The 26,525-nt window shown below is 52.5% G+C and overlaps 1 protein-coding gene across 1 annotated transcript in view; it reads right to left on the reverse strand.

The window, feature by feature from the left end:
• The window catches only part of NCK2 (NCK adaptor protein 2), a 35,789-nt gene extending 12,072 nt beyond the window's left edge, over positions 1-23,717 (reverse strand). The window contains exons 1-2 of the mRNA XM_065891380.1: positions 23,492-23,717; positions 3,942-4,651 (exon numbers count right to left, since the gene is read on the reverse strand). Coding sequence (XP_065747452.1) covers positions 3,942-4,651; positions 23,492-23,717 — 936 coding nt within the window. The remainder of the gene's footprint in view (positions 1-3,941; positions 4,652-23,491) is intronic.
• Between the last annotated feature and the right edge of the window lie 2,808 nt (positions 23,718-26,525).

The following is a 26,525-nucleotide window of genomic DNA, read 5'->3' on the forward strand; positions in this document are numbered from 1 at the left end:
TGAAGAAAGAACGGTCGATATTAAGATTCAGGACAGGAAGGACAGCCAAAGCAGGGTGGTCCGGTTCATTCACTGACTGATAAAACACGTCTAACAGATACCTCTGAAACACCCAGCATATCACTGACCCGGGATGTTGCAGGATATGCCAAAGTTTTGCTTGCTTTTCTGAAATACGCACATCCCTCCTTCCCCCTCCCCCCCGTATCCATCCCCTGCAAGCACAGATTTCCCAGGACTCAGAGCTGGGTATATTTTTACTTTTCAAAACAGAAAAATATGAAATATTTTTAAATGCAAAATATCAAGCAAGAGTTGAGCTTATTTACCTTGGAATCCCTCAGGATATTTTAAAGATGAAACACATCTTGAAGATGCACTCTAAAAAAGTTGTGCTTACAGAGGAGGTCCTGCAGTTCCCTCAACCCAAGGCGAGCCCTGGCCCACAGACCACAGTGAAGGAAAGGAAATTCAATGGGGATGCCTCTGAGTCCGGCAGGAACGCTGACCCAGAACCGTGCAAGATTATGAAGCTAAGGGCTCACACCGGCCTGGCGGTGGCTTTGGAGGCCAGGCTCTCACCTTAGAGATGCCAAAATGAACAGAAGAAAAGACAAAGGAGGGGAGGAAAGGAGACGGGGAGACAGTGGCAGGAAGCAGAGGCGGTGGACGGCGGAAAAGGAATAGGCAATGGACTTGTCCATCTGTACATCCGGACGGCTCCTCGCTGCTGCAGACGAGCTGAGCACGGACCGGCTACGAGCAGGAAGACAGCGCAGCCGGCCTCTCTCTGTCGTGGCTCTTCAGGATGAGAGCAGCGACACGCCTGAGAGTCCCCTGAGCATGCCTTTGGCACAAGGCAGGCACGCGAAGAGCAGGAAGCGCCATGTCACGGCGAGTTCCGTCAGGACACAAGCGGCCCTGCGCACCCTCGGGCCTCCTGGCGGCCTTCAGCCCAAGCCAATGCCACCACGGGTGCAGAGCTGACCAGGTCCCAGCAAACAAACCCCTTCTTCCTCTGCCCCGGGAATCAATGGTCCCAGCACACGAGGAGCTGTCGTGAGCTTGGTTTTCTAAGTTAAAACGGAAGGAAAAAAATTTGGAAAGGCTCCCCTAAAAAATGGTTAAAATAAAATATAAACAATTAATGTTTCAATGATTTAGAAAAAGTTAGCTTTTTCTCTAATAATGCAAATCAAATGTGACACTGGAGCTTCTTCAAGGATGGAGGCCAGATAAAGTACCCCTCCACCTCCAAAAGGACTCGGTCCCGAGATCAGACAGTGACCACTGCCTGCATGTGTGTCCCATGGAAAAGCGACAGGTCCTCCCTAAGCCAGCGATGTCCCTCTACCTTCTGCCAAGGACTGTCCCCTAGCCCAGACCCGGACAGAAGGACGTGGGGCACTGTCTCCACACTGGGAGGCTGCTTTCACCCCTCTCCCTTCTAAGACATCTCTTCAAACCCAACATTCCTAAATCAAGACAATACTCCTCGACTCGGATCGTACCTGTCCCTTGATCACCTCCTACTGTGATCGGGTAACCGGTGCTTCCTCTGAGTTTCTCTCAGGAGGGTTGGAAGTGCTCCGGACCCGATTCTCTGAAGCCTCCGCCCTGATCTGTGCACGGAGCTGAGCTCACGTTAGAACAACTTAACGTGATGTCCTGCCAGAAACCACCAACTCTGGATAAGAAAACCTCAGCGATATCATATGATATTTGTCTTTATGGTATTGCTTATATGTGGAATCTAAAAAAAAAAGGTACAAATGAACTTATTTACCAAAGAGGAGTAGAGTCACGGATATAGAAAACAAACTTATGGTTACCAGGGGATAAAGCGGGGAGGGCTAAATGGAGAGAATGAGATTGACATACACACACTACTATATATAAAATAGATAATGAATAAGGACCTACTGTATAGCACAGGGAACTCTACTCAATACTCTGTAATGGCCTGTATAGGGGAAGAGAATATAAAACAGAGGGGATATATGGATATGTATAGCTGATTCACTTTGCTGTAGACCTGAAGTTAACACAACATTGTAAATCAACTATACTTCAATTAAAATTAAAAAAAAAAAAGCAAAGAAAAGCTCAGTATTCAGACTTCATTTTTTTTTTTTTTTTTTGCAGTACGCGGACCTCTTACTGCTGTGGTCTCTCCAGACGCACAGGCTCAGCGGCCACGGCTCACGGGCCCAGCCGCTCCGCGGCACGTGGGATCTTCCCGGACCGGGGCACGAACCCATGTCCCCTGCATTAGCAGGCAGACTCTCAATCACTGCGCCACCAGGGAAGCCCAGTATTCAGACTTCAGATGCAGTTAAAGTTCAGGCCCTGTGCGTTTGCCCAAGCACAGGGCAGGCGCCGCCGACTCCACGACCCGCCGCCACCATCGGGGGGCCAGTTTCCACCACCGTCACATCGGCCCCCCTCTCTGAAGGGGAAAATCACTTCTGGGGCCTCGAACTCCTCCCAGATCAGTCAACAGGAACCTTGACTACGCACTTACTTATTGTGGTGTCAACCTTTTCAGAAGACAACAATTATAGTACATAGCACGAGCTTACCATTCTTATAGGTTGCGTTTAAAAAATTAAACTGGGACTTACCTGGTGGCACAGTGGTTAAGAATCCGCCTGCCAATGCAGGGGACACAAGTTCGTTCCCTGATCCAGGAAGGTCCCACATGCCGTGGAGCAACTAAGCCGTGTGCCACAACTGCTGAGCCCGCGTGCCACAACTACTGAAACCTGCATGCCTAGAGCCCGTGCTCTGCAACGAGAAGCTACTGCAATGAGAAGCCCACGCACTGCAACGAAGAGTAGCCCCCGCTCGCCGCAGCTACAGAAAGCCCACGTGCAGCAACGAAGACCCAATGTAGCCAAAAAAGAAAAAAAAATTAAAAATTAAGCTGAAGTCTGCAGGAACCAGTACAAAGTAAATGACACTGGACTTTATCTTCAAAACTCTCCTTTCGGGGGGACTCACTCTGGAAGGTGTATTTGCAGGGATCGACAAAATCGGTTTAGTAGTACCTCCACAGTGAAAACACAAAAAGGCTAATTCGTGTGACACAGCCCAGTTCCCCCAGATGGGCTCGGCCATACACCTGAAACAGACCTCCGAATTTGTGCTGGAAACCAATCTGCTCCAAGTCGAGAGGCCTCACGCCGCCGACTCTGCTCACACACACAAACTCCTCTCTCTCAACAACTGTCTTTTCCCTTTCTGTTCTCTTCCTAAGTGCTTTAAAAGCTTTTCAGAAATCAACTCAGTGGTGCCTGAGGCAGAGATGTACTGAGGATTACCCGGCTTAAAAAGCAAAACCAACCAACCAACAAAAGGCTGTGTCAGAAACCAGGTGCCCGCCTTGCTGAGAACATCTGATGTGTCTCAGACCCAGAGAGGAAACAAGGTCAACCGCCAGGGCTCAGACGGGGTCATTAACGGGGAAACCAGGGGAGAGAATGACATTTGAGTCTGCACGACAGAACAGGGGTGATCTCAGTCAAGAGGCAGCAAACCTTCAGAAGCTAACAACACACCGTACTTACCGTGCCGTCTGCAAGAACGCACCTCCCGGAGAAGAGGTGCGGCTAAGGCCGGGCAGTCCAGGCGGATTTCAGCCCAAGGCAGAGCGGGGGGTCTCAGAACACAGACCAACTGTGTTCATCCCTCTTAACATGAGCCCCAAATACCCTTGCTGTTTGAGGCCATTCACACACCTGAGAAGGGAATGGCACACGAACGCACACACATACGTACTCTCCGCTTCCTTCGCGCGTTCCACTCACCGAGGACTCTCTGTCCCTGATGAGCAAGCCGCCCCGCGCACACACGCACACGTGCGCACATAACACACACAGACCCGCACACGCGTGCACACACACGGGCACACCCCTCTGCCCCCCCGACCCCGCACTCACCGAGGACTCGCTGTCGCGGACGAGGAAGTCGCCCTGCACGCCCCGCGCGTTGAGCGCACACTCGGCCTGGTGGCGCGTCACGTTGCCGTAGTACCACTCGCGGCCCGCGAACCGGCCGGCGCGCGCAGGCCCCGCGGGGCCAGAGCCGGCGTGCAGGGCCGGGCCCTCGCTCAGCACGACCACGTAGTTCTTGGGCACCAGGCCGACCTGGCCGCGCGCGTTGCGGCAGCGCCACCACTCGGGGTCGTTCTCGGGCTTCTCGATCACCTCCATGGTCTCGCCCTTGTCGAAGTTGAGCTCCTCCTCGGTGACCGAGCTGAAGGGGTACAGCGTCTGCACCACGTGCAGCACCCGCGCGCCCTGGCCGTTGCTGAGCGCGGCGCCGGGCCGCAGGCTCGGGCCCCCGGGCGCGTCGGCGGCCGCCTCGTCCAGCTCTTCCAGCACGTAGTTGGATGGGAACCAGCCCACCTGCCCGTTGTAGCTGCCCCGCCACCAGCCGTCGCTGCACTTCTCCATGACGGTGACGCGCGAGCCCTTCACCAGCGACAGCTCGTCCTCGCGCTCGGCCGCGTACGCGAACTTGACCACGGCCGGGATGCTGAGGTCGTAGATGCGGTCGGCACCGCCTCCGTTGGCGGGGAACTCCGCGTCCATGCTGGGTGTGGGCGATGCATCGCGGGCGCTTGTCTTCCTGCGGGTCCTGCCGAGGCCTGCGGAGACACGGCAAAGCTCAGTGCGGGGACAGGGCTCAGCGCGTGGGGACCCGGCATGGGCTCCACGCAGGCACGGGGCTCAGCGTCGGGCGACCCGACAAGGGCTCAGGGCGGGGCCTGGTCCAAGAGGCAGCACCTGCACCTGATATAGGACGGACTGGGTCCCGTGGCTGGTGACCAGCCACTCACCAGCAGAGAAGGTGACAGTGGCTAAATGCCTAAAAGCTGGTTATTACCAAAACCGATCTCTCTGCTTTCCTCAAAAACCTGCTAGAGCACCAGCAAACCAAGAGGATAAAACTGTAAAGTCTGAAAATGATTAGAGCATCCCTGTGCCACTACTACAAAAGACCAAAAAAAAAAAAAAAAAAAAAAAAGACAGGACAGAAAACGTCTTAGGCGTTTTGGACGGGAAGCTGGACAAAATGAGCTTGCAGAGCCGCCCCAGCTCTCAGCACCCGTCAGGGCTAGCCTGTGTGTTCAGGCCAGCACCCTCTCCTCCATCCGAGGACACTCAGTGCCCTCCCGGGGCCACCTGGCAGTGGAGTGGCCCCACTGGGCGGAAACCCATACCCCTCCTTCCTCCTGTTCTTTTCTTTCAACACTGCAGAGACTTCCCACCAGTTGTGATGAGTGAATTAGAAGAAAAAAAATAGCCGATACATTAAATCTGCGGCAGAATTTTTCACATTCTGATTGAAAAACCACTAATGGATCAGAAAATTGGTTTAACGGGGTTGTGACCAGCCTGTATGTATGTGCTGTCTTCTTTTTAAGAGGGAACAAGATAGAAAATCTCAGAGTGCATCAAACATAGAATTGCTGCTTCAGTCACATATGTGAGTCAGTGCTGAGCTATAATGTGAAAATTATCCCTTCCTGTGCTTGAGGAACACAGCTGGAAAAGCCCTAAGGTAAAAATGCTTTAACCTGGTTAAAATGCACGGAATTCCGGAACCTTGTAGAAAGTGAGCCGAGGGGAGGAGGGCACGTCGGCCCCAGAGATGCGGACGTGGACCTGGACTGGGGGGGCCCGCCATGCCGCTCACCCGCCACGTCTCCCAGCTAAGTCAGGGAGGAGGTTTTCGTGGCATGGAAACTGTGGCCACTGGCAAACGTTTTTCTCCTGAAAGGACACCAAAGCGCTTTTATGGGTAGCTTGTACCTCCTTCTCCCTTAATTCCCTGCGGTAGAGACAGCTTGGTCCTGAGAATTACCTTTGCTCCTACTCCCCTGCCAGCTGGGGTGGTCAGAGGAATGAAAGGAGGCATCACAATCGTCTCCGACCACGGAGAGTTGGGCGCTGGCTTCCAGAGCAGACCCGCCTCGGCTGCGTTCTCTGCCCCGGGACACGTGCTCCGCTCAGTGCCACAAGCAGGGCAAGGAGTGTGACGTGACAGCACACCCGTGATAAGTGCTCACTCACTTGGATCTTCAAGTGGAGGCACCAATTCTTTTTTTTTTTTAATATATTTATTTTATTTATTTATTTTTGGCTGCGTTGGGTCTTCGTTGCTGCGCGCGGGCTTTCTCTAGTTGTGGCGAGCGGGGGCTACTCTTCGTTGCGGTGCGCGGGCTTCTCATTGCGGTGGCTTCTCTTGTTGCGGAACACGGGCCCTAGAGTTCCTGGGCTTCAGCAGTTGTAGCATGTGGGCTCAGTAGTTGTGGCTCGCGGGCTCTAGGGCGCAGGCTCAGTAATTGTGGCGCACGGGTTTAGTTGCTCCGCGGCATGTGGGATCTTCCCAGACCAAGGCTCGAACCCGCCTCCCCTGCATTGGCAGGCGGATTCTTAACCACTGCACCACCAGGGAGGCTCCGAGACACCAATTCTTTAAGCTAATGGCTTCTGCTGTTTCTTTTTGTTCTTCAGTGTCTTACTCAAGTGCACGGGAAATAAAGAGTAAGCCGGGACACCGGACCAAGTTAAACATTTAGATTTCCATGTAAGAGTTCATTTGCTTTACACCTGAAAACATGAACCTCTCAACCTTTGATTTCAAAGCTAGGTGAGCTCAACTCTGCAATGACACGGCATCGTGATGATTCAATGGCGTCCTAATCCAGAGGCACACGGGACAGTTCATGGAAGTAAACTTCCATCCGGAAGTCTCGGGCACGAAGGCCTTCAAACCTCCCGGGGCAGTCGGCACGCGGAGCGGGAATGGCCAGGCAGAGTGCCATCTTTATGGGTAACAAAGATTTCAAGAAATAACATTTAAAAATAACTCTCTAGGAGACCTTTCCAAATTTGTGAGCGAGGAAGCCTACTTGAAGAGCCAGGGAAGAGCAGCTTTTAGAATATTCACCAAGACGTAAAGGTGTCACTGCACACTACCACATGTAAGATAGATAACCAACAGGGACCTACTGTAGAGCACAGGGAACTCTACCCAATACTCTGGAATAACCTATATGAGAAAAGAATCTAAGAACGAAACATATGTATATGTATAACCGAATCACTTTGCTGTACACCTGAAACTAACACAACATCGCAAGTCAACTATAATCCAATAAAATTAAAATATATATAAAAAAAGGCGGAAAGGTGTCAAGATCAACAGAAAAGACAACGGCAGACCTTACGCCTCGGAATACGCCGTGGAAGAGACACTTACGTAAGTCAGTCATACCGCTGAATGAACACACTGCTTTGTCTGCTTTTTTTCAAACACAAAATGATTTAATTACTTCAGCCTTGAGCTCCTTCCAGGAGCCTTCCTAGACTCTGGGGAGAGTGAGGTAAGACAGGCACACTCCCTGCCCATAAGAGAAGCTTATATGTCTCTATCAAGACTGGAACTTTCTACATACAAACAGCCCTGGAAAATGAACCTGTTTTGCTCTAACATGACCTAAACAGTCTTTGAGGCAACTCTGGGCTGGGGTCTTGGGGGTAGCACAGCAGAATGACTGAGCGCACAGCCCCAGCAGGAATCCCGAGTCAGCCACTAATTAGCTGTGTGCTCTTGGGCAAGTTGCTTAGTCTCTCTGGGTCTTAGTTTTCTTACCCTAAAATGTGGATGATGGCACTGGATCAGTCTGCGAGGGGGGCCGTAACAGACTGGGGGGCTTCGACAACAGAAACATGTTTTCTCATGGTTCTGGGGGCTGGAAGTCACAGATGAAGGGTCAACAGGGCTGGTTCCTTCGGAGGCCTCTCTCCCTGGCTTACAGACGGCTGCCTTCTCACTGAGTCTGCATTCTGTGTCCTAATTTCCTCTCCTTACAGGACACCAGTCATGCTGAATTAGGGCCACCCTAAGAAACCTCATTTAAACTTAATTACCTGTTTAAAGGCCCTATACAAATACAGCCACACTTTGAGATTCTGGGGAATGGGACATCAACATATGAATTTTGAGGGTGGACAAATCACCCTAAAACAGGTACCTGAGTTCAGATCACACATATAAAGCACAGAACGTGCTTTATGAATGACAATTATTACTCTTCCTAACTGGTGTTGAGCTGGGTGTTGAATTTCTTCTTTCTCAGATGTTTTACCAGGAGAGGGTCTAAGTCCTCTCTGAACACTCTTGGCCGTGACCCTACGTGCCAGACGGCCACCCAAACAGAAACTTTGCCCGTCAGGCGTTTGGCACCTGGGAAACATTATCTTATGGGAGCAGAGATACGTGGCGGCTGGCGCAGTGAAATGCAGGAGGCAGGTGTGTGTCAGGGGCGGGAAGGGAGGAGCCCGGCCGCACTGACATCTACGTGATCTGAACCTCACGACGGTCCTGTGACAGACCCGGCTCCCCCCATTTCTGCAGGTGGGGAAACCGGGGCTGAACGAGACCAGGGAACTGGCCCAACACACGCAGCCAGTGGAGTGGCACAGACAGACCGTGATCCAACGAAAGCCTATTTAATCCAGAGTCATCAGAAGCACAGTTCCGCCAGAGGCTAGCGTGAAGCGTGACGGGAGATGCTCGTTACCCGTGTCATGATTTCCATGGGCAGATGCATTCAGGGCTCTGAAACGGGGTTTCAAGATCCCCTCACGCACCCTCCCAAACTGTGATGAACACTTCCTCTGATTCTAGGGAATGAACTGGGCCCTGTGTGTCCGGGTGGAAGTGGGGCTGAGGTTAGGGAAAGAAGGTTTGGGATGAGAAATGCATCAGGAGCGACAGGCCGGGGCCCCGGGACAAGTCTGGGGACAGCTGGGGCAGGCTGGAGGGGGCGTCGGGTGGAAATGTGTAAACAGAACCAAGTCCTGGGTTGTTGACAAAGGCTCTCCATTTCTTCTTCTTCCCCAGTTCTTCCCTGACCCTGATTCTGCCTGAGGCCAGAGCCCGGGTGGATGGGGCCGAAGGGCTGGGGGCCCCGGGGAACAGCAGGAGGGAGGAGAAAGGCGTCAGAGGGAAGGGGACCCACCCACCAGCAGCCAGGGCGGCCTTTCTGAATGAGGACAACCAGGTGAACGGCTCCGGAGAGTCAGGCGGCCGGGATCACAAGGACGTCGGACGAGCAGGCTCTGGAGCTTCAGGACCCCGTCATCTCCCCCTGCCTGGACCTCACCCGAGGCCACGTGACTGCCGCCGCGTGCCAGCTACGAGATGCCAGGTCAGAGGGGACAGAGACCCGTGTGTAAGCTCCAAGCTCTGGACGGCCTTGGCGTCCAGGCTCTAATTCAAAGGCAAATCCGTTATCTTTTAGGGAAGGAGGCAGTGTGGGAACTCCCCTGCTCCCCACTTTCTCTGCCTGCGTATTTCCCCACATCTTCTGCTTTCTTTCTCTTCATTCAAGTTAGACCACCTCCTTCTTCCAGTTGTATCAAAAACACAACCTGACTCCAATGTGTGTTGTGGTTAATGTGATTAATTTCCTTCTATGATTTCACATTTTTCCCGCCAGGAGAGGCAAGAGCCTCACACCCCTTCTGCCAAGTCCCAGCCCATCTTCACCTACTGAACAGTAACTAACCAGGACCTGGCCCACCAGGTGCCCTCGCTAACCAGGGCTTCCGCTCGCCCCCTCTCTGGGCCACATTTGGGAGAACGCTCTTCCTGGCCCTTTCCAAGGCCTGCTCCCCAGGGCCAGAGCACGGATTCCGGGGCAGCCTGGGCCGCAGACAGAAGCACCTCCCAGAGCAGCTGGCCACATTCCTCACCACACCCTGGCCTTGGGTACCGACCACGTGGTGCGGGACACCCAGGCAGCTCCGGCCAGGCCACGATGGACGGACCGAGGCCCGGAGAGCACTAACATGTTTTCACAAGGTCTAGGACGAATTCAAATGGCGTGCGTCTCTTTTAGTTGTCAAGTTCACCGTAAAATCCTCCACCGCACAGAATGTGGTGTTTGGACGTTTTGTTGCAGGTGTTGATGCGGCCCGTACTGGGCCCATCACATCATGATGAGAATATGTAGAGCGTGGCCACTAGGAAACCTTTCCTACGGCCAGCACGCTGCATTCGGCGATGCTGAGTAACTTACTTCCCGCAAAGTTATGACTTTCTCTGAGCTCGTTCAGTAATGTATAAACTGCCGTAACTTCCACGAGGAAAGAATGAAGAAGGAATGGAAATCACTACTTAAAAAAAAAGCAAGGGCTTCCCTGGTGGCGCAGCGGTTGGGAGTCCGCCTGCCGATGCAGGGGACGCGGGTTCGTGCCCCGGTCCGGGAGGATCCCCCATGCCGCGGAGTGGCTGGGCCCGTGAGCCATGGCCGCTGAGCCTGCGCGTCCGGAGCCTGAGCTCCGCAACGGGAGAGGCCACAGCAGTGAGAGGCCCGCGTACCGCAAAAAAAAAAAAAAAAAGATAAAGGGATGTTATAGCAGACGACTTTAAAATATGTTCTGTCATCTTCCAGCTGGAATTCTGGAGATTTAAGATAAAATGCCAAACAAATTTGACAGTTCATACAAGTATTCCAGCCCATACATGTAGGCACAGCACACCTGAGTTTCAGGAGCTCTATGGCAAAGCCATTTTATTTTTGCTACTAATCAGATTTGTGACATAAACCAGATGCAAGTAGAAAATTTCCTTGCACTTAAAATGTCATTTATACTAAGTTAAGCATAGAGGTTACTAATTTGTGGGGCTTTTTCCCCATCAGGGGTTAGGAACGTCAACTGAAATTATTAATACAGAAGCTTTTTGTCACTAAATGCTAAGGAGGTCTGACAAGATTGGTTCAGGTACAAAGTAGCTGAAATAACTTTTCACATAAGAGGACATATTTAAATGTTTGGCTCCTAATAGCTATTCATGGTCCTATATGTTCATTTAGTTTGTATCTAGTTTTTCAGACTAGCTTCCACTACTCAGAGAATGTCTAGTGCCAGGATTCACAGTCGAGTATCTGAATAAAGGAAAAACCTCACATTTACTAAACTTAAGGATTTTCGGAAGGGCCACCATTTAGCATTAATGCAGTAGTTCTCTCTTGCTTTAATCTGTTCCACACCTTCTACGCCATCTCTATTCAACAGAGCTCCTCTCTTCTCGCGGTCTCAGCAGGGCCCATCCCCAGGGCTCGGATCAGAACTCCCCCTGCAGTCTGGGGTGGAGGGAACCGGCTCTCAAGAGTCAGTCACACCTGTAGGCGCCTGTGTGAAGAAGAGGCCCAGAGACACAGAGACAGAACCTGGATGACATGAGTTGAGCCCGGGAATCCAACCACACTTCCCAATGATGTGAGCTAATCTCTCTTTAAATTCTCCTCTTCTTCCTGTTGTTTTTCTTTAGCTACTTTTGAGATGATTTCTGTCACTTCGATTAAGGGCTCTGGAAAAAATAAAATGACCCTTCCCCACTCTCGTTCCCCTGCTTCCACCTGACCTCCTGAAATAGGCCAAACTGGTGAGCCCCCCTGAGAAAACAGGTATGCTTGGGTGAGTACCCCGCAGAAAACAGAGCAAAAGTTGGGGAGCCCCCAGGCTTGTGCGCGGGGGTGAGCAGACACAGGCTGTGCTTCCTAATCCCAGAGCAGCCTGGGGTTGAATATTTACCCCAAGAGCCCGCACTCGAGGTCTGTGATTCTGGGAGGCATGGACGTTAGGCCTAACCGACCGAAGCCCCCCGACCTCGACTTCTGCTCTGCTCTGCTCTGCATGGGGACCCAGGGCCACCGGCCCCACCCGAGGTGGGTCTCGGAGGAACCCCCCAGGGCAGCCCGGAGAGCGACGGGCTGGTCAGTGCAGGGCATCTCAGACCCAGCCGGGGCTCAGGCCAAGCGGACTGGGGCGTGGCTGCCCCAGGTGGCACCTGCCCCTCCTGTCACTCAGAGGTGCAACCGCTGCTACCTGCTGGACGTGCGAGCCTGGGGAGGATGCAGAGTGTGTGGAGAACGGGGGTGGGGGGCGACTGGGCAGGGGTCCGGGGAGGGGACGGGGGGGGGGGAGGGGCAGAGACGCGCCCGGCGGAGGCACAACGACTGTGGCGGGCAGGGCACAGAGCTGGTCCATCTCACCCTCGTCCCCGCGTCACTGGTGGAAGATACCACACCTGGCACCGCGCCTGCCTCACTGACAGGGACCGGGTCCACTCGAAGAGGAGGACACCCCACTTCCCAGCCGCGTCCAAGACGGAGGACTAAATGCAGCCCTGGGCGTCCAGCTTCGTCCTCCCTGGGCTTGCACGTCCAGCGGGTCGCACCGCGGTCACACCTCTGAGTGAGTGACAGGAGGGCAGGCGCCACCTGGAGCAGCCGGGTGATGGCTCTCATGCCCAGGTCTGAGACGTCTGGTACTGTCCAGCTGGTCCCAGGGACCCATTTCACCCGCAGGAAACCGCAGCCCTGCGGCTGCCGCTGCCACGTCAGCAGCAGCAAAGCAGACGCTTGCCCTGTAAGGTCCTGACAGCAAGAGCGGGGAACACTTTCTCCTGACGGGTGGGATGTGGCAGACCCCAGGGAGGTGAAGGGCTGAGGACAAAGTCGGGCCAGGAGCCTTTCTCCCACTAGCAGCTTAAATCGAGCTTTCGAAGGTGAAAACCACTGTCCTTTCCGAAAGCGGAGTCAGTCTGCTGCATGGCCCGTGGGAAACACCGGGGGCTCCATGCTCCCCCCGTGATACTGCCACGAACCCAGGGGGTTACTTCTTTATTCCTAGGCACGCGCACCTTAGGTGCGTACCCCTCACCCTACGATGAAACGTGCCCTTACGGGCCGTATGGAACCCCCAAGCTCAGGGAGGGCTGGTCCAGGACGGGGCAGGGGGAGGAAGGAGCCTTCATGAGATGGATGGGAGCTGCTACCCCTGTGGCAGATCCACACGGCCCGCGTCGGGCCGCCAGCTGGCCGAGGGACAAAGGAGCCATTCACCATCCACGTGCCCAGATGGTCCCCTTTCCAGCGGGCGGATGTGCCAGCAGCCAGCACAAGACGGAGATGCGTTGGGGGCAAAGGCTACCATCGCACAGGTCCACGGGTCCAGGGCCCAGAACCGGAATTTCCATCCCTGCCCCTGAGAGAGCCCGTTCCCTCGTGAGCAGGAAGGCGAATAACACGACTGAACGTGTAAAGCCTGAAAAAAAGTGGTTTAGAAGCACAGGATATGGTCAACCAAATGCGAAAGCCAAACGGTAGCACGGATGCGAGTCAAAAGAATTTTTAAAAAAATTGTTAATTAGAGATTGTAATTAAAAATACATATTCAGTACCCCTCAACACACATACCTGCTGCAACAGCACGAGCGCCTCTGAATGTGCAGGACGGGGGTGGGAGTGGGCCGCGCACGCGCGAGGACTCAACGTGACCTTCTGAAGCACCGCGCAGTGTCAGCCCCTGGCAGAAGCTCACAAGCGCAACTTTTTGAGCCCACGCCTGCTCAGCAAGATGAAATATGGTAACAGAAAAAGAGAGCGAGCGAGTAAAGGGACGACACACTGGTGGGGGACCCCAGTTCTGACCCCGCTCCAGGCCCGGCTCCTGCCCCACTGGCTTGTGGCCTTGGCAGGTCTGCACTCTCTTCTCCTGTTCCTGCAGCCGTGACACGGGGACGCCAGTGGCACTGGCGGGGCGGCTGTGAGGCTCCAAAGCCTGAGGAAGGGACCGAACGCAGCGTCCCGTACACGGCAAGAGCCGCGCGACTGTGGGCCTGGTGCTTTTACTGCTATTATCGCTCCTCTCTGGTTGAGGGCCAAGGTCCGGTGGAGAAAAGAACAGGTGATGCTTTCTCCACGGAGGTGTGCACCTGTCTGTTTTCTCCCTCAAATGCTCCTGCGGGACGGCCTGGCCTCAGTCCTGCTCTCTGGTTCAGGAGCAGCTAAGACACGAGGGCCCCTCTGAAGCATCTCAGGAGAGGACGTTCCTCGGTGCAAAGCTGGCCTTCAGTTAGGAAGTGCAAGGGACACGCCATCTTCCAAGGCTGGACAGAAGGGCTTCCGGGACCACACGCTGCTCTGGACAAGGCGAACTCTGGTTACTAAGAGGCCAGGCCCCCGCCGGCTCCAGGGAGGGGTCCTGACGTGGCTGGGCTCGGCCCCAGGCCCTCGTTCCCGGCTGGCTTTTGTGGCAGTGCCCTGCCTGGGCCCAAGGCCTGCTCCTGGCTCTGCTGTGAAGCACCTTGTCACCTTGGACAAGTAACTCAACGTGCCTCATTTTCATAGGAAAGCTGCGGACCAGGTTATCTCCAGAGCCCTTTCCAGGATTCAAGAATTCTACACAGAGAGCCCAAAGTGTCGAATGAACTTCACTTTTTAAACTTAACCGTACATACTAGGCTACACGGAAACAACCACAGGAGAACCGTAAGTGGCCCTTTTGGATCTTACAGCCAGCTCCTGTCACCGGTGTCTGGCTGAGCATGTTGGGCTAAATACTGCAGGACCGGTCACTTTAGGTCAGTGCCTAAGGCCCCCAAACCTTTCACTATCAATTCACGCTCCACAATGAACACCCACTTGTAACTTTTCCAAGTTAGACATTCAACTGCTTTGCTCCCTGAAAAAAGCCAAAACTATAAAATCAATGGAGGTTCCCTGCAAACAGCCACCCCAGGATGGCTGGCTTCCGGGAGACCCCCAGCCCGGAAACTCACCAAGAGCTGCCCTCCAGGTGGCTTCCCAGCCGGGAGAACCACGGGGCACAATCTGGATGCTCACAGAATCTGTGAGTTTGGAAGCAGAGAAAGGAAGTTAAGAGTTGAGGGAGAGGGACGGCAGGCTGCAGGGGCTGATCAGGGGAGCGGCCTGTGGACAACGTGATGTGAGCAGGTGCTCGCCAGTGCAGAGAGCAGCGGTGGCTGCAGGGCGCGGGGCTCGGGGCAGGAGGCGTCTGCTTGGCCTTCCAGCAGCCCCAGAGGCTCTGCAGTCAGCACCACGGCACCCGTCCTGAACAAACCCCCCTGCACCCCACACCGGCCCCGGCGACAGACACGAGCGTGCAACAGGCAAGAGGAACGTTCGAGACATATGGACGAGATCTGAAACTGGGTGCGGGCCATATGGGGAAGCGCAGTTGGAAACACGGAGAGAAGATTTTACTTAATTCTCAGCGTCTGTAGCCCACGTTTTCTCTATTCTAAAACCGAAGGCTCCCACTTGAGTAACTTTGAGTCAAGAAAGGCTGGTATCGATGTTCTTTAGAAAAACGGTCATTTTAATAAGAAGCAACCCAGGTGCCAGTTGCTGGGAAAGAAACTGGGAAATGCTTTACATGGTGTCCTTGTCCTTCCTCAGGGCTCGAGGGGCCCGGGGGCCGACGCATCTGGCTTCCAGACCCCGTGTCACCGCACACCTGCTTCTCCTCTGTCTCCCAAGCGTAGACCCCTCCTCCTTCCCCATCCCCTCTCCTGGCTCTTCTCCCATTAGCATTCTTTTGAACAATCTGTCTCTATTTTCTCTCTAATTACCCTCCCACTAATCCGTTGTGAGTTGTTTTACGTTTCTTGTTCTAAATACTTGGACACTTACGATATATGCAAACAAATCCAAGTTTATTTTGGGCGCTGGCACCACAATCGCTGTAGACGTTTCCACAGTCTGTGGGCATTACATCTGGCGGGTCATTTGTACCATGAACGATCTCGCAAGACAGAATTCTAAGGAGTTCTAAGTTATGCCACATAACACCTAATTCGGCTTCGTACAACGGTAGATTCTACAACAGAGACCGAAAAGGTCAACCTCAAGTGTTAAATGCAGCTCTGAAAACCCAGAGTCCCTGCTTTAATACGGGGAAGAGATGATAGTTTGGAGAAGCTGGACCTTTAAAATCAAACTGAGATCTGTCAATCTTCTTCGCATGTTACACACAAACTTTTCATGGGGCGTGGTCTGGCTCTGCACTTTAAGTGAGAAAAATGTACTTTGTACTTTTTGTACTGATTCCTTAGAAGGGGACTGAGTTTAGGAAGTATGTCTAAGTGACATGTAAAAAGACTAACGGCAATATTCTTATTCTTTATGGACATTCAACCTAGGAAGCCAAACTACTTCTAAGACAAATGCACTATAAAGAATCAGCTTCCCCTCTTCGGTTTTATACAGAGCACCCTGACCACTAAGGAACCGGGAGGCATGGACCAAACTCACTCGGCAAAGGTCCTTTCCAGCACGTGTCGCGACCAGGCTTCCGCGAACGGGTAGACGTTTCAGGACTGACGGCCTGGCGACAGTGGGATTGATGCGAAGAAGTCACCTTTGCAACCCGATTTTGATTCTACGTGTGTAGAGATACTTAGCAAACAGAGGCAAACGCCAACAGTGATTATTTCTGGGTGATAAGGTCACAGGTGATTTTTGTTTTTTTCTATTTTCCAATTTTCTTTTTTTTTTTTTAATAAGTATGCCAGTCTTCAATGAATAGTTTTATAAAAGACAGGCATTTCAGGGAGGACAATTCTGAGGACTACCTGAGTGCAGAAACCCGTGTCACACAAAGAGCCTGTGAGTGGCAAAGACGGCTGAAATCTCACGCGCGCAGACCCCCGGAACACGCCTGCTGCCGAGATAAGAATCGATCTGGGGGAAAAGCAGGTGAGTTCCTGGGACACTCGGCTTCCGAATCATTTTAATTAAAGGCTCCCGCTCCCCTCAGTGTGACGGAACCAGGCGGTTATTGATAAGTGAACCCCGAGGGCCGGGAGGAAACGATGCTTATGAAGTCTAGCTGGTCCCCTCGAGTCCCAGGGGCTGCAGCAAGGGTGGGAGAAAACCAACCCAGCCGTGCAGGCGGGACCAGGGAGCGACTGGACGCACCAATACCGATGCCAAGCAGGTGGCATTCCCCTCGCCCCCCAGGGCTCCCCGCAATCTGAATCCCCAACCCCCGAGGCTGACCAACAATAGCAGAGCTTGAGGAGTCGGGCAGACCTGCTCTGAATTTCAACCCATCACTTACCGTGTGTTCTTGGGCACACACAGTCCTTAACCTCCGAGTCTCATTTTTTTCACGTGAGATATAAGGATGTTAGTATATTCCTCTGAGGGTTACTGGGAAGATTAACCAAAAAGGTGTACAGGTAGGTAGCACCAGAGAGGCACACAGAAATCGTTATCACTGCCTACACACTGGAAAACGCACACGACATCAGTTCCGGGTCTCGGGTTGAATTTTGCTGCTGCATTAAGCTTTCCTTTTGGCTTCGGGCGTGACATGGGTGTCGGGAGTGCGGGGATGGTGGTTATGGAGCCCACGGGTCCCAGGCACCGGCTGTCACAGGGCCACCCTCCCAGGGGAGGGCTTGGGGGCAGCTGTAGAAAGTAGACGGAGGCCCCCGAGACCACAGCGGAGCGGAAGCTTGGTGGAGGAACCTCGCGAAATGCCTCAAACGCCAGGGCTCCCCTGCAGGCTGAGACAGAACTGTTTATACTGGTCAAAAACTAAGTTTCCCGTCAGCGCAGCCCGTATGTGACAGCAAAAATCTGAATTTTGTCTCCTGAAGTTGAGACTCATGCCTGAAGCGTGAAATATTCCCACCGAAGGGCCCGCCATCAACTCCAGCGCGTCTCGTCATCACGGCCCAGGTTCTCCTCCTACTTCCCTAACCCTCTGGTCTTTCTGCCGGTTGTTCATTCAGGCTGCAAACCCTTGAGTCACCTGTGACTCACCTGCTGCTTCACACCCGGTTGGCACAGAGTTCTGGGCCTTCCCGTGAAGCCCAGGGCTGGTGACATCCCCCCGGGCCACCCTGAGGTCTCGTCCCCAGCCTCCTGCTGACACACTGGCACCGCCACTCCCACCCCGAGGACCAGAATCAAGATGCCTGCCATACACCCCGACGGCCACCACCCCGTCCACCACAGGACAACCGCTGGGGCTCCCCTTTGCAGAAGCATCAGGCCTAATGATGGGGGCCTCCCCAGTGTGGGTCACCCAGGGCCCTCAGTGCCACCGGCTCACTTACTGTCCTCCCACACGCCCCCCCCGCTCCCAGCCTCTGCCTCTCCCTCCACCGAAGACCAGCCCCGAGCATCCTTCGCGTGAAGGAGTTCAGTCTCAACCATCTGATAAGACAAGTGGTCCCTTATCCCGCCCTAGAGATACCGCAGCTGAGGCTTTGCGGCTTCCACGGCTCGCCCCAAATCGCTCAACCGGCGTGTGGGCGTGTGCTGAGCCTGGATCTGAAAAGACCTCAGCCTCACCCTCCTGTGTATGCTGCTTCCACAAGGATAAGAGAGGCCCGAGCGGCCTCATCCAGCCGTTTCTGGTGGGCCAGGAGGGGCAGCGCCACTGTCCTAATGACCCCCGCGCATCCGGGCCACGGTTACTCTTCCAGTTACATCACAGGCGCCAGAGAGTCGGGGGCTGAACGCTACCCACCAGATGAAAGAACGTCCAGCCGGCCTCCCCCGTCTGATGCACACACACACCCTGTGACACGGAGCCGATTCCGACACCACGTCTGCATCCCTGTTTCAAAGCCTTCGGTTATTGTTCCCGAAAGTCACTCAGCGGGGAACCAGGTGGCTTAGAAGCATTTCCAAGGGACAGAGCGAGGGAGGGACGACTCCAACTCAGCCTGTGACAACCAGCGACTACAGCATCCATCACCCGTGGCTCATCTGGACAGATCGCCTGCCCTGCTTCAGCCCTACCGAGAACGCTTCTGATCACAGCAAAGACCCACAGTCCTGCAGTGCCGGAAGGAAAATCCCCCCACGGCCTCACCGTCACGGAGGCTGGAGCCCACCTCTCGCCCCATCTCTGTCGTAACAAAAATGCCTACATTGAACTGGTACAGAGCAGCCTGGGCCGCTCCGGCAGGAAGCGGTGTTCCCTCACCTGCCTGCCAGTGATACGGCGGGAAGCTGCTGGATGATTACGGAAAGTTCTGAACCAAGTCCTGGGGAACCGTTCTGAGGAAGAATCGGCGGCAACCTCGTGTGTTAGGTCCAATCTCAGCGGGTCCTAGGCGATCCTCTGGTCTCTGAAAGACCGATGACGACTGTAAGGCCCTGAGGCACCGCAGATGCCCGGATAGAACAGGAAGCCCGAGGTACAACCTCTCCCCTGCTATGATCCAGCGTCATGGCCTGGGGTAGTCCCCAAACCGCTCTACGTCTGCCCGTTTGTTCAACTTACAGATAAGTTATAAGAACAGCACAAAGGACGTTATTTTCCCTGAACTATCTGAGAGTAGGCTGCCAGCGCCCTGTCCCGTCACCTCAACACTTGGTGTCATCTCCACACACAAGGGGCATCCTCGACACAAAACCGGGACGTTAACACCGATACACAATTACTGTCATACTCAGACCCCACTCCGGTTTTGCTAGTAAGACCCTGGTTTTCATCTCTAAAACAGGGAACCCAGTATCACTAGGATTCCCTCTAACAACCTAGCTGCTTACCTCTGTGACGCAGCCCTAACAAACGCCCGCCCAGTAAGCCCTGATAGTCAACTTGGTGAAAAAAACCCAAGTTCATGCTAAAGGCATGTGACCCGTCTCTGTCACAGGCCTTCTCTTGGGGAAGACGCTCAGTCAACCGTACATGGATATGCCTCGAGGAACCCTGGGAACTTCACCCCCAGGAACCACCCCTCCCCGACCAAAAGCATCAACCCAAACCGCGCAAGGGCTCTTGCAGTAAGTGAGCACTGGTCCCCCCACCGTGGCCGCTCTCTGCTCCCAGGTCTGGCTTGGAGTCGCAGAGGTGGGCACCGGTGCGGAGCTCATCACTGGTAGGTGATTAACTGGCTCAGGCAGGGTCACGCTGGGGCCAGGGCTAAAGCGGCAGCCCCGGGGGCAGCTCACTTCTGGTTCCACATGCCGCAGGAGGGTGGTCAGCGAAGGATGTGTGTGCCTTGGGACAAACCCTCCACGGGCGGATGCTAACAGATTATAAATGGAACCGTAGCTTCCTGGGTAGCCCAAGTCAGCACCTGGGCCTAAGGCAACCATCGCGAAGACAGTTAACCTTCAGGGCTTCGGCGGGTTCCAGCTGCCGTCGTCAAGTGGTGACAAAAACCGTTCTTCAGTAAAATCCCTCCCTGGGAGCAGCTTCCCCATCTCGCAAGATTTAGCACAACACTTTCCAACACCTAACCTGCATGGTTTTATGAGTCGGGTCGTGGAAAACACCAAGGCCAGGCCGGAGCCCAGGAAGGCAGCGAGCCTTTCAAAACATCGCCTGGGCTCTGCCAGCAGGAACGGCTCTTGAGGACGGCTCCTTGTTATCTGTGGAAAAGCTCTCTTTGACTAATCGTGATCATAAGCTGAACGTGAGAGGAGACCTAGCGTATCAACGTGCTACCCGTCTACAAACACGAGGTCATACTGTTTTATTTAATTATAAATCATTAAGGGAAAAGGAAGAGCGATAGTCCTTTCCTAACGGAGAGAACTGTTTGGGAAAGGTACCGCTTTCTGGAGGTTACTGTAGCAAACTATTACATGCGATTAAATTAAATTGGCGACCGACCTCAGCACAGCACAGGGATACAAAAAAGCAGGAGAGAGCTCTGCCAAGTCACGGTCCCCGGCAGTTAGAGATGCCAACACACAAGGAGAGCACAGGGACTCTGACGGGCAGTCCAGTGCTACTGTGTTTCAAACCAGGTGCCTGCCGGGGAAATCTTAACCACGGCTTTAGAAACTGGGTGGATTTCCATGGCAGAATTACAAATGTGGATGATGTCATGAGTCGCTATTAGAAGGTCAACATGTGTGGTGGTGCCTTTGACGTTGTTTTCACTCCTTCTAATACACAGTAGAGAGAACTTCCGCTGGGTGCGTAATCTATGATCACACTATAATTCCAACAGCACACCCGTCACGGTAATTTACACAGGAAGCCACGGATGCTTTAGCTCCAGTCTTCTCTGTAACGGAGACCAGTGGGCGGCAGGAGAGGCTGCGGGAAGTTTTCCCACCTTCCTTCTCGACACTGGTGCCTTGTCAGGTCTGACGATGGAGAAATAGTAAGTCACACCGCAACGGTGGTTCTTGTCTGGGTACCGCCCTTCTCTGTGACCCCGTTCAAGGGGGGCAATGGAAAACTCATGCCGAGACAACAAGGTCTCTCTTTGTCCAACAAAAGCAAGGCTCTGGGTGCCCACGACAAACACATGGAAGCAAAAAAGACAGACAATGAATGGGGGCATTTCTCCCCGGCAATGGGCATACTGACCTCCAACAGTCTCTAGACTACAAATATTAAGTGCCACGGATATGGACGTTCAGAACATAGCTTTGTTGGTGTTTTTACATTAAATAATGCTAGGTACAAACGTTTCCAAGGCAGTAATGTGCCTGACGGGGGAGGAGGCCTGGAAAAGGGTGGTCGGTCCACAGAAGGGCAGCAGGTCTCCCCAGCACGGCTCTCACGGGCCAAGGAGAGCCGAGGGGAGAGGGTTAAAGAGAAGCCAACTTTGATTCTATTTAAGGAAGAGCTTTCTAACAATCTGTGTTCTCCCAAAATGGAACTTGGCTGGCTCTGTGGAAGGAGACGTGTGCCCGCAGAGCTGGGGGGCCATCTGTCGGGGCGGGGGAGCCAGCCTGGCACCCACACGAGGACAGGCTGGCTGAGCCAGGCCCCCCGAGTTCTGAGAGGAGCCCTGGGGACTGACTGCCACTCGTGAAAAACCGAACCCTAGCGCCAGATGTGCTGCAGAGCTCAGCTGTCTTCTCGTTCTAAAAACTGAAGGGAGGGATGACGAGCTGTTCCAGGGAATTTGTAGGTAAGTCAGAGGGCCTGCTTCGCCTTATTTCACTCCCCAGCATTCTGTTCCATTTCTGGGTGTTTCATTCTTTACTAGAATCTTGAGAATGTAGTTTTGAAAAAGGATAAGAAGACAAAACAAGTCAACAATGTTGAGCATCTCCAAAGAAAGGTACTTTAGTGGGTGAGAAGCTGAAATTGTAAAAAATAAATAAAATTAAGCGCAGGGCACTCCTAAAGTATTTACCTACTCACGCTTCCCGCATGTCTTAGTCACAGTTCATAGAGAGTTATAAGCACAGGACAACAACGTTTCTTTCAAGTGACATGCTTGGAAAAAACGATAAAGAGGGTCACTTTTGTGAAAAAGAAACAGATTGCTCATGAAAAACGGAATTTCTCCATCAGACAGAATCTACGGTAGCTGGTGTGATTCTCACGCAGGCCAGTGTCTCATTTCTCTCTCCAAGTCGTGAAAATAACCTAACCCACAACACAAAATTACTACCCAGTGCATGAAGGCTTTACTTGGTTTTTTTTGTTTGTTTGTTTGTTTGTTTTTTGCGGTACGCGGGCCTCTCACCGTTGTGGCCTCTCCCGTTGCGGAGCACAGGCTCCGGACGCGCAGGCTCAGCGGCCATGGCTCACGGGCCCAGCCGCTCCGCGGCATGTGGGATCTTCCCGGGCCGGGGCACGAACCCGCGTCCCCTGCATCGGCAGGCGGACTCTCCACCACTGCGCCACCAGGGAAGCCCTTTACTTGGTTTTGAAGAGTCAGTGGCCCCTTCAAGGCTTCAGAAAATGAAAGATGAATATTTTGCAACACTCATGACATTCAGAGTTTCATTTTCTTTTCAGGTTTCCTGCCTGTTCCCCTCCCTCAAGTGAAACTAATTCTCTTGTTAGAAATAAAAAGGAAAGCCTCAAGGAAATGTAACGTGGGTGATAACATTGACCTGTTTCAAGAGCAAACTCTTCCGTGATAACCAGCGGTCCCGGGGGCCACCTACATGGTGCTCACAGAAGGAGGCACCGCTGACCTTCAGGAAGTCACCCTCTCGCATCCTCTGCAGGACGTCCACGCAAAGGCGAGATCGGACACCATCACCTTCAGGGGACTCGGGCTCTTTCCCACGTCCGGACACCAGGGAAGGGAACAGGCGCGTGGGAAGAAAGCTGGGCGCCCAGCAGGCCCCCTGCGGGTCACCCTGGCGGCCTCGCATCACACCGCCGCTCGAGTCCCCACCTTAGCTGCCACTGTCCAGGACTGCACCATGAAACGCCACCAGTTTAACAGAAGGAAAAAATTCCCCGGGTGCAAAGTACTTTTTTGCCATCTCCTCCTCTATGTGCAAACACCACACACACACACAGGATTTCGTGAGAGAGAAAAAGATTTGATGGGATGACCTGGGCGGACCTGGGGACATGCCCGGAGGTGGTCATTCCATTTCAGGACCCTCCAGAAAGTTGATGCCAGGAGACAGAGACACGCAGGGGGGTCCGAAACACACAGAAAGGCCAGCTCACATAAACCTCCAAACTCGAGAACCTCTAGGAAATGACCAGCCGGATATTTCTGCACTGGATCTCTCAATGTCCAGAGATTTTTTAAAAAGACAAGTAGAAAGATGTCAATATTTAAAACATACCCCCTTTTTTTTTTTTCCTCAAATGCAAATGAAAGAGATGACCTCCACCCCGAGTCCCGCTGAGAAAGCACCAGGCCCCCGCCTTCCAGGCCGGGCCGGGGTCCTGCCGCGCCTGCCACTCACCGAGCGTGTCCTTGAGGTTCTTCACGAGGGAGCCCTTCTTCAGGCTGTTCTTCCTCTCCACGTAGTTGGACGGCACGTAGCCCGTCCTGTTGGCCGCGTTACGCACCCGCCACCAGGTCTTGGAGTCGTCCAGCAGCCACAGGCGCTCGTTCTTCTTGATGTCCAGCTCCTGGTCCTGCTGCGCTGTGTAGTCCCACTTGGCTATGACGATGACCTCCTCTGTCATCTTTCATGGAGTCCTTCTGCCAGCAAAACATTTGGAGAGGCTCATTAGACACCCGGCCGAGCGCCACGGCTGCTGCATCCACGCGGAAAACTACACCCGGACGGCTTTTATTACGGCTCGGCAACCAGCTGTCTCCAGGGTCTCAGATACTCAACCTTAAGATGACCTCCTTCCAACAAGCTTTAGTACGCTGTTTAGAAACGGTGACCTTATAAAGCGAATCTTAATGTTGCACATGGGGAATTCTGCTTCTCTGCTAAAAACAAACAACAACAACAGAAAACTTTCCAAAAAATTCTAAATAACCGTATCACAATTAAACGTGTTCACTAGATTAAGTAACACCAGATCCTTATAGCTGATATCTTTACAACCATTTTCTCAGGATAAGCTGACTTTTATGACCATATTTAATGACCGTGACACACCCAAACCGCAATGTTGCTATCCGGGACTGGATCCTAAAACATGAAAATTAGTGAAATCCAAGTGAAGCTAGTCAATAGTCTACCACTAACCAACGTTAATCTCTCACTTTTGACAAATGTCCCTGGTTAGGTAAGACGTTAGCACTAAGGGAAATTGAGTGCGGGCTGTCAGGAATGCTTTGTACTATCTTTGCAGCTTCTTCATAAATATAAAATTATTCCTGGAACTTGAAACACAGATGTTTATAGCAGCTTCATTCATAACTGCCAAAATTTGGAAGCCATCAAGATGTCCTTCAGTTGGTGATAGACAAATAAACTGTGGTCCATCCAGATAATGGAATATTGCTCAGTGATAGAAACAAATGAGCTGGGCTTCCCTGGTGGTGCAGTGGATAAGAATCCACCTGCCAATGCAGGGGACACGAGTTTGAGCCCTGGTCTGGGAACGTCCCACATGCCGCGGAGCAACTAAGCCCGTGCGCCACAACTACTGAGCCTGCGCTCTAGAGCCTGCGAGCCACAACTACTGAGCCCATGTGCCACAACTACTGAGCCTGTGCTCTAGAGCCCACGAGCCACAACTACTGAGCCCGCGTGCCACAGCTACTGAAGCCTGCGCGCCTAGAGCCTGTGCTCCGCAACAAGAGAAGCCACCGCAGTGAGAAGCCCGCGCACCGCAGGAGAGTAGCCCCCGCTCGCCGCAACTAGAGAAAGCCCGTGCACAGCAACAAAGACCCAATGCAGCCTAAAATTTAAAAAATTTAAAAAAAAACAACACATGAGCTGTGAAGACATGAAGGAACTTCAAATGCACACGACTAAGTGGAAGAAGCCTGTCTGAAAAGGGTGAGACTGTATGATTCTCACAAAGACTCTCTCCTTGACCAAACTTTCGTCAGGCTCCTCTGAATCCTCTTCCCAGACTAGGCCTTGACTACCGTATTTCTGTGTCTGTACTTCCACGTCCATCGCCCAATTTTAGCAAGAACCCTGCTGATTTGGTTCAGCCAGAATCCTCCACCCTCACCCAGGTGATGTCTGACCATCCTGGCCTGCTTTCAGGAAGGACCCTGTTAGGTCAGTGCAGCCAGAATCCCCCCTTACCTCTGATGTTCCCTCTTAGTGGTTTTCCATCCATCTACTCCCCACCCAGCTCCTGGGCTCTAAATCCCCACTCTTCATTCTTGTATGTGGGGTTGAGCCCAATCTCTCTCCCCTATGGCAAAAATCCCTCGGAGTCCTCCCCTGAGTAAAGTCTGCTTAACTGTTCTTTAACAAGTGTCAGCTTTTCTTTAATAATTCCAAGAATATAACATTCTGGAAATGGGAAAACTACAGAGACATTACAAAGATCAGTAGTGGCCAAGGGCACAGGGGAAAGAGGGGTGATTAGGTACAGCACAGGGATTTTTAGGGCAGTGAGACAATTCTACACGATACTATAGTAGCGGACACATGTCATGACACATTTGTCAAGACCCATAAAACATTCAATACCAAGAGTGAACCGCAATACAGAATTACTCCAAAATGAAAAGTTTATTAAAAAAATACAGTACACTGCATACCTAGTTAAGTCAATCCTGGAAGTAATAAATAGCAAAGGCATACCTGAACGACTGCAAGGAATACGGTTATGAGCTAGTTCGTAACTTCTCGGGTGGAAGATGGGCATTTTTGCAGCAGAAAAATTCAACATTCAGTCCTTTAAATGACTAGAAGTTTATTCAAAACTAGGAAGAGATGAATAATGGAAAGGCTATTGACTCAGATCCCCTTCTTTTCTGACAGAGAGGAGTTCTCATTATTTATAGGGATGGCTTCAGGAAGACAGAGGGGACCTAGCGCACTGACTCCACAAAAGCATGGATCCCATTTTAAAATAACACGACATTCGCTGCTAGAGGCTAAAGACACTTATAAATAATACATGTTCTCCTCTTTCATGAATTAACTTCCAAATTTAGAGATAACAAACCTTTGGGGAAGGAGGAGATGTTTCATAAACCTTAGGCATAACGTACACAATATCTGAGAAGATAGTGTTTACGCAAATCTCATTTCCAAATTGTAGACAATGTTGTTATCTACTTTCAGAAAATCTCAAGTCCACGCGGTATCTCCCTATATACTGAACTCACTGTCAGGTTAGATTTCTGAAGGTCATGAAGGTCGTTTCTCTTTTTACAATAATAATGCGAGGGACCAGAGCAGTAACAGGAATGGGCTTCAGAGAATATTTTATTTGAATACCGGGTTTGTGTCTTAATTACAGTTTCAAAAAGAGATTTGAACAAGAACAGCCCATCACTTAAGACCAGTCAAAACAATTTATAAATTTTCTGCACGACTTAACTACATGAAAAGCAGGTAAGTA

Source organism: Phocoena phocoena, chromosome 14 (genome assembly GCF_963924675.1).
Source record: "Phocoena phocoena chromosome 14, mPhoPho1.1, whole genome shotgun sequence".
Taxonomy (NCBI): domain Eukaryota; kingdom Metazoa; phylum Chordata; class Mammalia; order Artiodactyla; family Phocoenidae; genus Phocoena; species Phocoena phocoena.